This window comes from Mus pahari, chromosome 1 (assembly GCF_900095145.1).
Source record: "Mus pahari chromosome 1, PAHARI_EIJ_v1.1, whole genome shotgun sequence".
Lineage (NCBI taxonomy): Eukaryota > Metazoa > Chordata > Mammalia > Rodentia > Muridae > Mus > Mus pahari.
This window is the reverse complement of record NC_034590.1, coordinates 69,507,335-69,524,494: the sequence shown is the minus strand read 5'-3', so window position 1 is coordinate 69,524,494 and position 17,160 is coordinate 69,507,335. Positions and strand designations below refer to the sequence as shown.

Genomic DNA, 17,160 nt, shown 5'->3' with positions numbered 1-17,160 from the left:
AATTCAGAGATGGTCTTTCAAAAAAAAAAAAAAAAAAAAAAAAAAAAAAAAAGAAATAGTGTACTCACTCTATGTGTCCCAAACCTACAATCACAGCTAGACTGAGAAAGAACTCCAGATCTGTTGTTTACTCTCCCCTCAAGGCTCTCTAATGTTTATATGGTAATACTATCGGTGGCAGGAAAACAACAGTATCAACGAGAACCTCAGACAGCATGGTACCCAATGGCAGCTCTGGACACTGCTACTAACATGAAACATTAGCAGGCTGGCTAACTGGAACAGTCCCTCCTAATCCAGAGGACAGCAACTAAAGCATGCCAAATGGAAGCTGCCTGCCATGAAAGGCAGAGTTAGGGATGCGACAGCTGAAAACCTGAGGAGGCTGAGCTCTTCACTGTGGGACAGAGCACTCAGAAGAAAACTGGTGCAGATGACTGTTGTGCGAGGGCCATCTTACCTGCAACAACGCCAAAGAAAAAGATGGGAAAACAAAACTAAAGTGTGTAGGGTTAAGTCATGAGATGTAAATGGTCATCAGACTGGCTAATAAAGGAAATGGAAATACACTATGTCACTTGTTATTTAAAAAAAAAAGGGGGGGGGTAGGGGGCTGGTGGTGCTTGAGATTGAAGCCAGTGCCCTGCAAATGCCAGGCAAGCACTTTATTAGACTACATTTCTGGCCAGTTCAATAAAATGAAAATGTCCACAATACAAAACTTTAGGAAGCCTTCAAGAAGAGGAGAATCACGATAGCACCAGACTTCAAGGACAATGGAGACATACAAGACTCTCTATGCATCACTTAACACTTGAAAAAAAAAAAAGGAGGTTTTAAAAACAAAACAATAGTCGCAGTTAAAGAACTAAGAGAAATTACAAAATACAGCTAAGCAGGGAGAGCATCACACCTTCAAACTGGCTTGGGGTATATTCATGTGAGCCAGAACATTCAGGAAGCTTAAAAAATTATGTCCCCAACCAAGAGGACACTAGAAAGGAAACAAGTAGAGTGGATGCTGACTAACTACCGACTCCAAAACACTGCTGAAGGAGTTTCAGGAACAGAGAAAAAGAAGCACTAAAAAATTCTAGATGAAGATCATAAACTTTTGGAAACAAAATTAAACCACAAGAAGAGAGAGAAAAGGGAGAAACTGGGCAAGCAAAGAAAACCATCCCACACCCATTCCAAGCCCCGAGGACTTCAATGAGTCGCCTCTAACTTTCAGGAGCAGTGTCTACAACATGCAAGTTTTTCTTGAACAGAACCAAACCAAACCAAACCAAACCAACCAAACCAACCAGTTCTCTGAAGAGCTAACAGGATCTTGTATTCGATACCAGATAAGGGGAGCTGAGCTAGTAAGCTGGCTTAGCAGGTAATGTCTTGTGTCTTACAAACACTCATGGGGGTCCCCGCTCCTGAGGTAGGACAGAACAATTTCTAAAATGTGTCCTCTGGTTTCCATACATATAGCATGGCATATGTGCATGCACACTAATAATTACAGAAATTAAACCAACCCGAACAAAAAGGGTCTTCATAGGGGCAATGTGTTAGTAATTGTGTTCACCCAAGGTCAACAAAAAATAGGTCTATTTCAGCTATCAAGTCTAAAAAGTAGCTGGAAATTATGAAAGCACATATGAGTGAAGCATACAACATGCAAAACCTTTTCAACTTTTTCTAGAACCTGTCAAAAATAACAGTGAAATCCTGATCTATCTCCCTCCCTCCCTCCCTTCCTTTGTGCTGCGTTCTAGAGACATGGTGGATTTGTTCTCCTTGCTACCAAGCTCAGGAAAGCTACGAGCTAGTGGCCCATAGTCAACAGCATACATCCACCCCAACTCAACAACTATCAACTGGTGGTATTGGAGAAGCTTTTCCAGTTTAACCAACTCTTAGTAAGCATGGCACTCACTTCCCAGCATGCCACCTGTGAGATGCAGAATAACCAGGATAAATTGTTATCAAATGTTTCCACACTGGTTTAATAGGATTATGGAGATGGGAAAGCTGGAGAGCCAGACATACCAATTCTTTTATTCGTTTTCTGTGTCTGCTATGTGGATTGTTCAAATGACTGGTAAGATCAAATATTGTTGGTATTGCATTATCTCGAAGGACTGTTCGATAAGGACTCTGAAAAAGAAAATATATCAATTCAGAGATGGTCTTTCAAAAAAAAAAAAAAAAGNAAATAAAATTCTACACTAATGACTTCCCCAGTATTTCTTTACCTGTCTCTAAGTATATATAGACTTGAAAAATTCGCTGCCCTTCTGGGGGTCATAGCTGTTCTGCCCTTCCATGAGCTACCAAATCTACAGGAATCACGTCTCCTAAATTATCTATGCCCTTCAGTATTCAATCACAGTGCTCCCTCCTTACCTGCTGTTCACTCCACTGCCGTTGTTAGTACCAGGAAATTTCAAAGCACAGTGAAAATAACATTAACTTGACCAATGACTCACTAAGAGGCTCTAGTTAAATTAACTCACTGTTAAGACCCTAGTTTCTTTCTCTAAATACGAGTCAGGTTAAGTTCAATCTTCTCCAAAATGAAATTATTAACAAAGAATAACAAAATACATAATCACAATTCTACCACCCTTCAATCAGGCACGTCTAAACTCCCTTCTTGTCCCAATGGTCTTATCACTGGAGAAGAGACTTTCTCTGCCTTGTTACTTGTGCCTTGCCAGAAGTTGGACTCAATCAAACCTACACAGTGACAGTTTTCTATAGTGAGCCAATAGGAAACTGGAACAACAAGAAATTAACTAAGGAGAGTAACTTATAAATAACTATTATTCCTGCTCTCTAATTCAAAGAGACAGTGGCTTTTACTTCTCCCTCTAGTTACAATGAAAAACACCAAGTTCACTTTCTTTCTTTTTTCTTTTTTTTAAGATTTTATTTATTTATTATATGTAAGTACACTATAGCTGTCTTCAGATCTCATTATGGGTGGTTTCGAACCACCATGTGGTTGCTGGGATTTGAACTCAGGACCTCCAGAAGAGCAGTCAGTGCTCTTAACCACTGAGCCATCTCACCAGCCCCCCAAGTTCACTTTCATTTGAAAGAACTTTTGGTACTACTGATTTCAAAGATGACTTCTGAAAAAATGATCTCTCTAAATTTTTTTTACCTTGGTAAGGGAGATTGGGAAGACAGCACAGGAAAATATATGTATGTGGAACATATTCCCTGGGTTTCATTCAAGAGACGCTGCCATACTCAGGGGCTGCTGCTCAGACTGTTTTCTAACTCAGTCTCACACCACAGAAGACAAAAGGAAGTCTGAATTTATTATTATTATTACCATATTTAATTCCTTGGTAAGTTGGGACATGGTCTCACTGTATTTGCTCAGATGGATTTCAACTCATAATCCCATCTACCTCTGCCTCCTGACTGCTGGAATTACAGGTATGAGCCACCATGCCAAGCTGAAATGTAATTTCTTAGTGATACTCTACTTCTATGCTGGACTACAACTCTGAGTCATCTGAAAGTTTGAGTTGGGATTGGTTACAGACAAAGCTACAGAGAAAAGCAAACTCCATGATTCCCCAAGTTTTTCCACTTTCTCACTAAGCCAAAGTCTCAAAATAAACACAGTCAACATCAAAAAGCTGAGTGATTGGGGGAGGGATAAGACATTCTAAACAATTTAAAAATTTTAAATCTAGCAGTCAAAGCAAAGATAAGAAAAACTAGACTGTGAATGAAAAATAGGACATCCTATATTAATTTATAAATACATGTGTCAAAAGATTATATCTAACTCACATGAACAATTTTAACTCCATACCAAGGTTTACTCTTTGGCAATTTAAAGGAACAACACTGATCTTACTCTACCATCAAAGATAATAAAAATTGTGGTTTTGGCAGAACTACTCGTGTATGTTAACAAGATCTTAAATGCCAAACTAATGAAGCCAAAGGGCTTACATATTTTAATACAATTATCATACAAGCTGGCTTTCAACAGCTGCTTGTTCTACACATACAGGAAAAAAAAACGTTTCTCACATTTGGGTTAATTTATATAAGATGAAAGAATCTTTTGGGAAAAGCTAAACTAGCTAATCTTTCTGACATATAGTCTGAATAAAGTCAGCTACAATAGTGAGCTATATTTTAAAAATTTCAAATTAATCTCATTGAAATTATACGTTAGATGATACTTACTATACTAAAATAAAAGGCAAGGCTTGTATATTTTAAAATGATTTGTGATATTTTTACTGAATGTCAAGAACACAAAAGTAGTTTGCCTTTTATACATATGAGACTTTCTGGCTGAAGAGTATTACACTTGTAATGAAAAAAAAAAAAAAAAAAAAAAAAAAAAAAAAAAAAAAAAAAAATCCCTCAAGTATTTGTGATTAAATTGTTGAACCAGAATTGGCTCACCTCCCAATGACTTCACAAGTATCTGCTTCAATTAATATTGAGAAATAAAATAACCCAATCATTCTTTAGTTTTCTGATGCCTCTGCAAAATGCATCTGAAAAAAAATATTAAAATAAATTGCTGCACAGTAATATATAGTGTACCTTCAAGTCAAGTTTATTTCTATGCCAACCTAACATAAAATGTTAGTTATACTAAAGTAAGAACACTAAGGATTTACAAAGTTCTTCCTTATTAGTTTCTATAGTGGTTCATACATGTCAATCAAATCTGCCTGGCTCTGGCTTTTATGAATCATAGTAAGAACATCAGAAATTGTAAGATTTAAAAAGGCTACCTTATCTGGTATCTTTAAAGTTAGGGCCAAGGGAAAAGTTGGGATAGTAGAATATTTTTCACATTACTTGTGTAATACTGACTCTTGTTTTATCTAGCCTTCCAAAATTAAATAGTGGAAACAAAATAAGTGTTACTTCTTAAGAGGACATTCAAATCATAAACACAAAGACAATGGTCTAGATGAGACTGTCATTCACAAGAATGCTCTAGAGAGGAACAGGGGCTGACCCAGCGGTAGAGCACTTGCCTAATATAGAAGACTACAGGTTATATCCCCAGAACCACACTAAAGAAACAAAACTCTGGGAAATTTTCTTGAGATACATACCCACAGTATTATACACTTATATTTTCTATACACTTAAAAGCTGTTACTTCTAGTGAAAGGGGATGGGGCATCAGGAACTGAGGGTTTTAAAAAAAAAAAAAATCACATTTTTGAGAACAAGATACTATTAAACTCCAAACTATCTTCAACTTAAATGGTAGGATATAGGTAGACATTCCAACAATAAATACAAATTTACACTGCAAACCAGACACTGTAGGAGAGAAGAGAAGCCAAGCCGGCTATTACTTACAGTTCTACAGATCATAGAGGTCTCAAAGTGTTTGGCACATAGTCGATAATGTTTATTTAGTTGATCTGGTGTTTTATCTTCTAAGTCTGCTCTCCTACAATTCTCAACCCACTTCTGGCATCTATAAATAAAATCAAAATATAATTATGAAATATAAACTCAAACTTTAAATTTTAGCATCTGGGCTGGGCATACTGGCACACACCTATACTCTCAGTACTTGGAGTTTGAGGCAGGAAGACTCTGGATTTGAGACAAGTCTAAGCTATATAGAAGAGTCTGTTTCAAAACATAGTTAACTTGTGCCAGGCATGGTAGTACATGCCTTTAATCCTCGTACCTAAAAAGCAGAGGAAGGGAGATCCCAATGAGTTCCAAGGCAGGCAAGGCCACACAGAGTGAGTCCTCAAAAATCCAAATTTTGTTTTAAGGCAAATATGGATTATTATTACTATTACTATTATTATTATTATTATTTGTTGTTGTTGTTGTTTTTCTTTTCCGAGATGGGGTTTCTCTGTGTAGGCCTGGCTGTCCTGGAACTCACTCAGTGGACCAGGATGGCCTCAAACTCAGAAATCCGCCTGCCTCTGCCTCCCAAGTGCTGGGATTAAAGGCATGTGCCACCACTGCCCGGCCAAATATGTATTATTAAGAATGGATTTCTGAGCTAAGTGTGGATCTTTGAGTTCCAGACCATCCTGGTCAACAGAGTGCGTTCCAAGATAGGCAGGGTTTCACACAGAGAAACCCTGTCTTGAAAAACCAACCTCGGGACTGGAGAGATGGCTCAGCCAGTAAGAGCACTGACTGCTCTTCCGAAGGTCCTGAGTTCAGATCCTAGCAACCACATGGTGGTTACCATCTGTAACAAGATCTGACGTCGAGTGGGCGGGACCAGACAAAGCAAACATCCGTAATGAGATCTGACTCTTCCTTTTGGAGTGTCTGAAGACAGCTACAGTGTACTCACATATAATAAATAAATAAACCTTTAAAAAAATAACATTAGGAAAAAGAAAGAAAGAAAAACCAACCTCCCCCCAACCTCTAAAAGATGGAGGAGGAGGAAAAAGAGGAAGAATAGGGAGGGAGGAAGAGGAAGAGGAGGACGGAGAGGAGGAAAAATGGATTTCAGCTATAGGAATCTGTAACACAATTTGGAGAAGTTGATTAATAATACAATTAGAATTGGAAGAATCATTTGCAGTCATTTAGAATTAACCCTTCAAACTACAAAGTTAGGAAGTAACTCGCTCAGGCAAGACATCTAGAAACCAGTAAGAACTCAACCATTGGCAGCACAGAGCTAGCTATGCAACATCAAGGCCAACAGCCTAACAGTTCCTTCACTGTTCCACCCTGAGCTAATGAAACACCACCAGCACTGCAAAGAGGTAGCAAGTACACATTCTACAAACAACTCCTGTATCTCACATAAGCATGAAGGGCATAATCATTTGCCTTATTACAAACTGACTTAGCTCACATAATAATATATGTACAAATGCAAAAGCAAGCTCCAAGAACAGAGACAGCATCTGCACACTCCATTATATGGAAAAGTACTGAAGATGCTAATCAAGATAAACACATGTTTAGTGCCTAAGATTTCAGAAAAATAAACAACAATGTTTACTAAGTACTGACTAAGGGCCCAAGTCTTTCCAAAGGTGAGTATAGATCAAGAAATAAAGAATTAAGATGTTAAGTAATTCCCAGACCGTTAAAACTAGATCTTTCCCTCATTTCAAGGTAAGAAAAACAAAAATTCTGCCATGGACAAAGTATCACAAGTTTGAAAGCAATTTCATGTTCTACTTATATATTATATTGTATTATAAAATGGATATGATGTTGCTACAAGTATAATATTTATTAACATACTCAATATATATCCTGTAAGGTCTTTTATTTTATTTTTGAGACTGGATCTCATTAATTATCCCTGGTTGTCCTTGAACTCTGCTTCCAGGAGTGCCAGAATTAAAGATGTGCACCACTGCACCCAGTTCCTCTTAGGTCTTACTATTTTAACCCTGGTACACACCCTGACACTTAATTCCACTCTTAAATATATGAAATCACAGTGACTGTCATGATTTTCATACCTAAAACTAAAACCATATACCTAAATTATATACCATTTCATTTAGCTAAGTATTATACTACTCAGTAACCATGACTAAGGTACCCATATTTTAATATTTTACAGTTATAAATTACAATTATAAACATTCTGCTTCAAAAAGCAAATATTGGCCACAAAAATATCTTACTATGAAACAGTTTGCCAAAGTACTACAGTTACATTTTTATACTTTTTTATTACATTTTTATATTATTAATCTCTGGAGGTCTCACACACAGACACTGCTGTCCACAGTACCTCTAAGGTAAAAGTGTTTTGATACCAATAGCAACTTAAGAACTGAGTGAGTATGGGACAGAAAAGCCCAAGTGATTAACCTATGCATTTCCATATCAGATATCTAGGAATAAATATTGGGAAAGATGTATAATGTCTCTCTTAAAAACAAACAGAGGCGCATAAGTTCATAAAAACAAAACCAAACTCTAAACACATTATTTCCCCCAAACTGATTTACTGATTCAACTGAATCCCTAAACTGAAAAAAAAAAACTTTTAAAAACTGCAAAGTAGCTTGAATAGCAGTGAAGATGTATTTTTTCCTTTAAACAATCAGTATTGAATATGTTATCTTTATGAAGAAACTAAGCCTTGACTAGTAATTTCACAACATAAACAAAAATAAATTCAAAGTGACTGTAAATCTAAACATTAAAGACAAAACCAGCCGGGCGGTGGTGGCGCACGCCTTTAATCCCAACACTCCGGAGGTAGAGGCAGGCGGATTTCTGAGTTTGAGGCCAGCCTGGTCTACAAAGTGAGTTCCAGGACAGCCAGGGCTATATACAGAAAAACCCTGTCTCGAAAAACAAAACAAAACAAAACAAAACAAAAGACAAAACCAGCTAGGCATGGTGGTTCATGCCTATACTTCCAGCACTGAGGAGACTGAAGCAGGAGGATTGCAGCTAGTTCAAAGCCTGCTTGGGTTACATAGTGAATTCTAGGCTAAACTGAATGAGACCTTGCCTCCAATAAATAAATTAATAAAATGAATATATTTTTAAAGGGCCATCAACCACACATCCAAGGTCGATTCAAATATATAAGCATATTTATAAAAAGACTTAAAACAAAACAGAAATCTATGCCAAGCATGGTGGCTCATTCCTTTGTTTTCAGCACTTAGGAGACAGAAGCAAGCAGATCTCTGAGTTCAAGGCCAGCCTGGTCTACAGAGTAAGTTCCAGGACAGCCAGGGCTACAGAGAAACCATCTTAGGGGAGAAAAAAAAAAGACAAATATTGATGACAATGTACAAAAAGAGAAAGCAGTCATATGAAATTCATTTTCATATGTGGTATGAAGATATTTCTATTTCCCCCAGTACCTAGAACCTCATGCATGCTAATCAGGTTCTTTAGTGCTAAACTCCATCCTCTGGCTAAAGACATCTCTGCCTACCCAAGCCTACCAGGTATCACACTATAAATCAAACTTACAATATCTTCCGAACAGACTAATATTCTAATCTTTCTTATGTCAGTAATTGTTTTGTGTTTAAAAACCTCTGTAATTCTAACACTTTGGAGAGTGGAGACAGGAGGATTGCTGGGGTTGGCTGAATCTGGCTACAGGTTCAGTCAGATCCTTTCTTAAAGGAGTAACAGAGCAAGACACCAGATGCCCTCTGGTCTCCCCATGCACACATACACATGCGCACACACTCCATACCCACAATCACACACATAATCTCAGAAGTTAGTCTTGACCCTTTTCTCTTATAACCTACATCCAAACTATTAGTAAATCCTGTTGGCGTCATCTTCAAGCCTTATCTAAAGGCATCAATTTACCTCTTCATCCTCTTCTACTGATCTGGATTATTGCAACAGTCTTCCCTTGGTCTTCCTGCTTCTATCTTTACTTCCCTACAGCTAACAAGCCCCCAGAAATCCTGTTAAGAGCTCTTGCAGCTCTAAACTCTCCCACTCCACTCAGGATAAACGCCAGAATGTCTTCCATGGACAACAATTTCCTAAACAATTTTTGTCACCCATATACACCTCATCGGCAAGCATGCCTTGACTTCACTCTTACTGTTTCCAGATGTTTTTCCAACATATTGCATGGCTGTCCCCTTCCCTAATTCAATTTTTTTTTTTTTTTTTTTTTGGTTCAGATTCATTGTGGTGAGACTTTTTTTTATTATGTTTAAAATAGAAATTGTGCCTCACTTTTTATACGTTTTTTTTTTTTTTTAAATGGGTTCATGAGACAAGATCTCACACTACAGCCCTAACTGGCTTAGAACTTTAACTCAGGCCAGCTTCAAATCTCAATTCTCCTTGCCTACTCCGAGCTGGGATTACAATGTCCACTGCTCAGCTCCCTGGCTAAGCTTTTTTTTTTTTTTTTTTAAATCTGCTCTTGTATATGCCCGAGTGTTTTGCACTTTGAGCATACCTGATACACAGGAAGGCCAGAAGAGGTTGTGAAATCCCCTGGAATTACTTTACTGAAGTAAAGTCACCTGAGGTGGGTATAAAGCCCAGGTCTTCTGCGACTGCAAGTGCTCTTCAGCACTGAGCTATCTTTCCACCTGTTCCCTAGCTAAAAGCCCTTCCAACCCCTGCTGTATTTTTCTTCGGGATATTTTTCATTATTGGACACGCTATTATAAATATTTTACTTGCCAATTTCCCAAGACTTGAATGTAACCTCTGAGAGGAGGGATTTTCATTGGTTCATGTTACCTACTTCCTAACCCTTCTTTGACTCACTCAGACCAATTTCTACCAATTCTCGGCTTTCAATAAATATCTGCTCAACTAATTAATATCATGCTATATTCAGCGCTCGTTGATAGATCTGCTCTCTCCGTGGATTAGGTGCTTTCTGAGGTCTGTGACAAAATTCACTCGAGTCTCCAGCACCTGACACGAGTACTCCAAACGTGGTTAAGCACTGATTTGTAAATGAATGAACCAACAGGAGGGCCCTGAGAACCTACCTGCAGCCTATCACACTAAGTCCCTATGATTCTCAAAGTACGACCCAGATTATAAGCTACCCCAAGGAAAAGTGAAGTTTCCCACGCCCTCACACTCGTCCTCTGTGGTCCCAACAACCAAGGCAGACAATGAGTAATGGTCGGCATTTGAACTCTGGGTTGACAAGTCCGAAGGAGGCAGTTGTGACCTGATTTAAGATCACAGAAAGCGGCTGGACTCCGAACAGAAACACTGTCCTAGAAGAGACCGGTGACGCGGGGGAAGGCAGGGCCCTCGGGAACACAGTCCTGGAGTCCTAACCCTTCTTTGACAGCGAAGGAACCGCGTCGGACGATCGTAGGCGCTAAGCGCCCACTTCATCCGCCTTCGCGCCCCCGGGTGGCACCCACTGGGCCGGGTGCCCGCGAGCGCACGTGCGCCCAAGTCCCTGCCGCTTCCGCGCCCCACTCACCTGGCCGGGTCCCGCGGGAACCTGAAGAAGGCCAGGTCAGACTGCGTGCTCTTCCGTGTGCAGTTGGGGGCAGCGCAGAAGTTCGGCATGGTCGTCCGGCCGCCGGCCGGTCCAGCCCTCCCCTCCCCGCCTCGTCAGGGCAGCGCGGCCGCCCCGCGGGGCCGGGGAGGGGAGCCGGGCCGGCCGGCCGGCTCCGCAAGGCCGCGCGCGGAGGAGGGGCTGGCGCGCGAAGCCGCGAGGGGCAGGAGGGGCGCGCGGGCCGAGGCTGGGCTGGGGCCGCGGCTCCACAGTGCTGTGTGCGGCCGGGAGGATTTACCGCCGCCGCCGCCGCTGCTGCACCTCCAGCCCGCCCGGGACGCTGCCGCCTCCTTCCCACAATGCACCTCGGCGCTGGAGGGTGCCCTCTCTTCCCTCAGCCTTCCTCCCCCGCCCTCTTCGCAGGCGACCGTCCCTGCGGGCGGGCATGCGCACTCGAGAGGGTCGGGGCGGCTGCCTTGTCTCGATGCACGTGCGCACAACCCAACCCGCGCAAGGAAGGAAGGAAGGAAGGAAGGGATTGCGCATGCGCTGTAGTCTCCCGGGACTGGCGAGCGCAACCTCGGGTTACCCTTGGTAGGTTTGTTGTGTGCGGCTTTCTGCAGATCCAGGGCAAGCTAGAACGTTACTTCACGGCTTCGTCTGCCCTGCTTGTTTAAAAGTTGTCACAGTTCATGTGTCCATTGCGTGAGTCGCCGTGGACTCTTAAAGGCAACAGATTCGGGACGACCCTTGCGACTGCTTTGAAACTTCCCTCGCGGGTTGGACGCAAACATGGGTTGTAGAGAATTTAATTTTTACCCGTTTTGCCTTTCGGTTACTCTGTGACCCGGTTAGTGCTAGATTGCTAGCCGCATACCTTGACTAGACGCAAAGGGTGAAAGCTCAGAAAAGCAGTAACTTTCCTGGTGGCTTCCAGAGGGGCAGGAATAGTGCAGTGATTAGGCCAGCAGCACCCTAGAGATTTTTACCTCAGGCTTCTCACAGTCGTGGCCTGATAAACGTTCCTGTATGGTTTTGTGCCAAAATGAGTGACCGCTATTTAGAACAAAGAATTAGTATCAAATTTTGCGTAAAATCGAACAAGTCAGCAAGTAAGACCCACCACTTTTGAAAGAAGCATATGGGGATGAAGTGATGTCGAGGGCTTGAGTATTTGACGGGCACAAAAGGTTTAAGGAAGGGTGGGAAGATGTCTGAGATGATGCATGAAGTAGCCGTCCAGTCACCCACAGGACGGATGCAAATATCCAAAAGGTCAAGGACTCTGTGTGAATAAGCAGTTAACGGTGAGAAGGATGGCTGAAGAAATGCATTTAGAGAAAGAAACCGTTAGATTCGTTCTGAAAGGAAACCTGAACATGCGAAAAATGTCAAAGTTATAGCAAGTATTTTGAAGGATCAGCCTGATCTTGGGAAATTTGAGTGTCCATCTGGTCATTCAAAGGAAATTAAGAACACTAGCTTATAGGTGAGGGAAAAGAGAACAAGTTCTGAGATGTGGAGTTAGCTGCAGCAGAAAACTGATGGGGAAATGTCTCTGCATGTGTAGAATCCCAGAAGTCAGTCCCCTGTCAGCCAGCTTCTGCAGGGACCATGCTCAGCGAGCTCCCCAACCACCAAGGTTGCTCAGGCTTATCTCACAGCCTGATGGAATGAGCCTGAGGTAGTGAGAGCCTGGCCAGGAAGCTGTCTTCAGCTGCTTTTCCTCTGTCTCATGCTCCTCCTTCACACTTGGCAATGTGAATTACTGAACTATGGGGTCCTCCTTGCTGTTCTCCACCATTTTGGAGGGCTGTGGCTGTTGGTCTCTGGTTCTAGCTTGTCCTTAATTTCTTTGACTTAACAAGTTTGGCTCTCTTCAGTGTCTGTGCTTGTGGTGCCCTGTACATCATGCTGCTCAAAGGAGCATGCCAGTGAGAAGCAGGCTAGTAGTATTATTTCTGTGCCCAGGAGTCATGCTCTTCTAAGAGGACCCCAAAAGCAGTCCGGCAATCAGTCTGCTTCACGGTCAGGGCCTCAGAGGTATGTACAGAAGGCATTGGTATTCGGGTTTTATTGAGTGGTGTGATCTAGCCCGAATGATTCAGGCTTGCCCACTAATACTTACCTCTCAGAGTTCCCCTGACAGGAGAGCTAGGTTTGTTTCATTCTCTTGTGCTTCAGACCACCTTTTTAAATTTTATTTTTTATTTTTTAGGGGAGGTGTTCCTTCTGCCACAAGAGAAAGATTTGACCCTAGAACATTTTAGCCATAAGACCAGGGCCAAGACTCTGAAGTCACATGAGGAGATCAGGTGATTCCTTAGCTGTTACATTAGGAGAGTCAGTGTCCATCCACACACTACATTGATTTACTAACTTAGGCTCCAGTAGTATCAGGTGTGTTTTGAACATCAGCAATACAAAGCTCTGAAGTGAGATTGCTGGGTGTGGGTGGGGTTTCTTTAAACTATATCCATGAAGAAGGGTGAGACAAAGGTCTGTGAGATTAGCAAAGGATTCCCGGGAGGTGATACAGTGTGAGGCTTGGAACCCATATAAATAGAAAATGAGGGCACTTTCAGCTAAAACTGCAGTGTCTAGACGTGGGGCTACCTGCAGACCCCCACTCACTCCAGACTCTTCAATACTGGCCATCCTCGTCAGCTGGTATCTATAACTGGAAATCTAACCATCCTAATTTTTCAGAAAATCCGGCTGGACTGACCGGCCTGGTAGAATCACTAATGTTCTCTCATCAGCCCACTTGGGATGACTGCCAACAGCTTTTGCAGGTTCTTTTTACCGAGGAAGAGAAGGAAAGAATTCTCTTAGAGGCCTGGAAGAATGTCCCAGGGACTAACGGGCCCTGACCAATTTGCCCAACGAGATAAACAGACCCGACTGGGACTACAACTCGGCTCAATGTAGGGAGAGGTTGACAGTTTACCGCCGGGCTCTGGTGGCAGGTCTCAAGGGAGCGGCAAGACGCCCCACCAATTTGGCAAAGTAAGAGAATTAATGCAGGGGCCGACTGAGCACCTGTCTTTTTTCCTAGAGAAGTTAATGGAGGCTTACAGACATTACACTCCCTTTGACCCGACCTCTGAGGGTCAACAAGCTGCGGTAGCTATGGCTTTTATAGGGCGGTCAGCATCAGACATTAAAAGAAAGTTACAGAGATTGGAAGGGTTACATGCTATGGATTTACAGGATTTGTTTAGAGAGGCAGAGAAAGTGTTTAACAGGAGAGAGACAGAGGAAGAAAAAAAAAAAAGAAAAGCACGAGGAGGAAGAAAGAGAAAATTGGAGGGATCAGAGGCAGGAGAGAAACTTAAGTAGGATTCTGGGTAGTAGGAGAGCGTGAGGGAGGAGGTAGGTCTGAAAATAGACAGACAGGGTACCTGGGCAACAGAGAATCTAGATCTTGTGAAAGAAGACTTGTTCAGAAAACTCTGGGAAAGGACCAATGTGCATACTGCAAGGAGAAAGGACATTGGGTGCGAGAATGCCCTAAGAAGAGGGGGAAGGCCCCTAAGGTCCTGGCTTAGAGGATGATGATTAGGGGAGACGGGGCTCAGACCCCCTCCCTGAGCCTAGGGTAACCCTGACTGTAGAGGGGACCCCTATGGACTTTCTAGTTGACACCGGGGCAGAACACTCCATGTTGAAACAACCATTGAGAAAACTCAAAAACAAAAAACAACAACAACAAAAAAACCCCCCAAAACAACAACAACAAAAAAAACCATAGTAATTGGAGCCATAGGCCAGAAACAATACCCTTGAACCACTGCACGTACTGTAGATTTAGGGAAAGGACAAGTGAGTCACTCTTTCTTGGTCATCCCTGAGTGTCCCATACTGCTTCTGGGGAGAGACCTTTTGACTAAACTGAAGGCCCAGATCAGATTCACTCAAAAAGGGCCGAGAGTAAGTTGGGAATCCCCTGCCTCCATGGTCCTGGCCCTGCAACTTGAAGAAGAGTATCGTCTGCATGAATGCACAAAGCAAGCTTAGGTGCCAGACCTAAGAGACTGGTTGACTGCCTTCCCTAGGGCATGGGCAGAGACTGGAGGCATGGGGATGGCCATCAGAGTACCCCCCGTGGTTGTGGGACTGAAGAGGGATGCTACCCCTATAGGGGTACAGCAATACCCAATGAGCCATGAGGCTAGGGAAGGAATTAGGCCACATATTCAGAGACTCTTACAAGGTATTTTGGTGCCTTGCCAGTCGCCCTGGAACACCCTTCTGTTGCCAGTAAAGAAACCCGGCATGAGTGACTATTGACCTGTCCAAGACCTAAGAGAGGTCAACAAGAGAGTCCAAGACATTCACCCAACTGTTCTTAATCCCTATAACCTCCTCAGCTTGCTCCCCCTGAGAGCAAAAATGGTATACAGTACTTGATTTAAATAAATGCTTTCTTCTGCTTAAAATCTCTCCAGTCAGCCTATATTTGCCTTTGCGTTGAGAGACCCTGACAGTGGACAAACTGAACAACTGACCTGGGTGTGGTTACCCCAGAGGTTTAAGAATTCTCCCACCCTTTTCCAATGAGGCTCTACATCGAGATTTAGTCTCCTGAGCTGAAAACCCCTAGGTGACTTTGCTTTAATATGTTGATGATCTACTCCTCGCTGCGACCTCAGAACAGAAATGCAGGCAAGGGACTGAGAAACTGTTTGCTGAACTGGGTGAGTTGGGGTATTGGGCCTCTGCTAAAAAGGCTCAGGTATGTCAAACAGAAGTTGTCTACCTGGGATACACCCTTCAGAATGAAAAGCGGTGGCTGACAGAAGCTAGGAAAAAGATTGTGACTCAGATACCAGTGCCGGCTACTCCAAGGCAGATGAGAGAATTCTTGGGCACCGCTGAGTTCTACAGATTTTTGGATACCTGGGTTTGCAACACTGGCTGGCTCCCTATATCCCCTAACTAAGGAAAGTGGGGAATTTAGATGGACATCAGAACATCAAAGAGCCTTTGAGGATATTAAGGAGGCCCCGTTGACTGTGCCGGCCTTGGCACTGCCAGATTTAACCAATCCCTTCACCGTTTACGTTGATGAAAGGGCAGGAGTGGCCAGAGGGGTCCTTATTCAGACTCTAGGGCCATGGAAGAGGCCCATGGCATATCTGTCCAAGAAACTGGACCCAGTGGCCAGCGGATGGCCCACATGTCTGAAGGCCATTGAAGCGGTGGCCTTGCTTGCTAAGGATGCCGACAAGTTAACTTTGGGACAACAAATAACTGTGGTGGCCCCCCACTCTCTTGAAAGCATCTGCCAGACCTATGGATGACCAACGCCTGGATGACTCACTAAAACCCCTATCGTTGCTTAGAGGTTAGCTTCAATTACACCCCAGAAGACTATCAACAAATGAATAAATTAGCCTTCAAGTTTGAGAATCCCTATGGCCTGAGAGAAGCTAAAGATAGAAAAGTGATTTTGCCCCAGAAAGAAGGGGAAAACTATGTTATTTACATCAATTAACCCATCTAGGGGCCAAGCATTTACAGACTTTGGTTAAGTCATCCAACTATTATGTCTTGGGACTCTCCGATGTAGCAGAGGCTGTGGTTAGAAACTGTACTGGTGCTCGCTTTGGCAGCACATATACTAAAATTGGAACGATACAGAGAAGATTAGCATGGCCCCTGCGCAAGGATGACACGCAAATTCGTGAAGCATTCCATATTTTGGGGGAAGGCCAGGGCCAAGTAGTGGGAGTGGGTAGGTAGGGGAGCAGGGGCGGGGGTGGGGTATAGGGAACTTTCGGGATAGCATTTGAAATATAAATAAAGAAAATAATAATAAATAAATAATAATGGGAAAAAAAACTGTGTACCGTGTGCCATGACTAAGGCAGGACATTCAAGATACCCTCCAGGAAGAAGACTGCGAGGAGACCATCCTGGAGCCTATTGGGAAGTAGATTTCACTGAAGTAAAACCAATTAAATATGGTAACAAGTATCTTTTAGTTTTTATAGACAACTTTTCAGGATGGGTAGAAGCCTACCCAACTAAAAAGGAAACTGCCAATGTCATGGTCAAGAAAATCCTGGAAGAAATTTTCCCACGATTCGGGATACCTAAGGTAATAGGGTCCGACAATGGACCCGCCTTTGTTGCTCAGGTAAGTCAGGGACTAGCCACCCAACTGGGGATTAATTGGAAATTACATTGTGCTTATGACCCCAGAGTTCAGGACAGGTAAA

The 17,160-nt window shown here is 42.6% G+C and overlaps 2 protein-coding genes and 1 non-coding gene across 3 annotated transcripts in view; 2 read left to right on the top strand and 1 right to left on the bottom strand.

The window, feature by feature from the left end:
• Positions 1 to 11,296, bottom strand: part of Thap12 (THAP domain containing 12) — an 18,636-nt gene extending 7,340 nt beyond the window's left edge. The window contains exons 1-3 of the mRNA XM_021193466.2: positions 10,916 to 11,296; positions 5,359 to 5,479; positions 2,044 to 2,151 (exon numbers count right to left, since the gene is read on the bottom strand). Coding sequence (XP_021049125.1) covers positions 2,044 to 2,151; positions 5,359 to 5,479; positions 10,916 to 11,004 — 318 coding nt within the window. The 5' untranslated portion in view covers positions 11,005 to 11,296. The remainder of the gene's footprint in view (positions 1 to 2,043; positions 2,152 to 5,358; positions 5,480 to 10,915) is intronic.
• A 286-nt stretch (positions 11,297 to 11,582) lies between these two features.
• On the top strand, positions 11,583 to 12,451 carry Gvqw3 (GVQW motif containing 3). Its single transcript, XM_029546642.1, is given in 4 exon segments — positions 11,583 to 12,057; positions 12,060 to 12,215; positions 12,218 to 12,322; positions 12,325 to 12,451. Coding segments are annotated over 4 exon segments (438 nt in total). The 5' UTR covers positions 11,583 to 11,978; the 3' UTR covers positions 12,423 to 12,451.
• Positions 12,452 to 16,535: 4,084 nt separating this feature from the next.
• LOC115062986 lies at positions 16,536 to 16,642 on the top strand. The gene has a single exon (XR_003842878.1). It is a non-coding gene; the product is annotated as a U6 spliceosomal RNA (small nuclear RNA).
• The last annotated feature ends 518 nt before the right edge of the window (positions 16,643 to 17,160 follow it).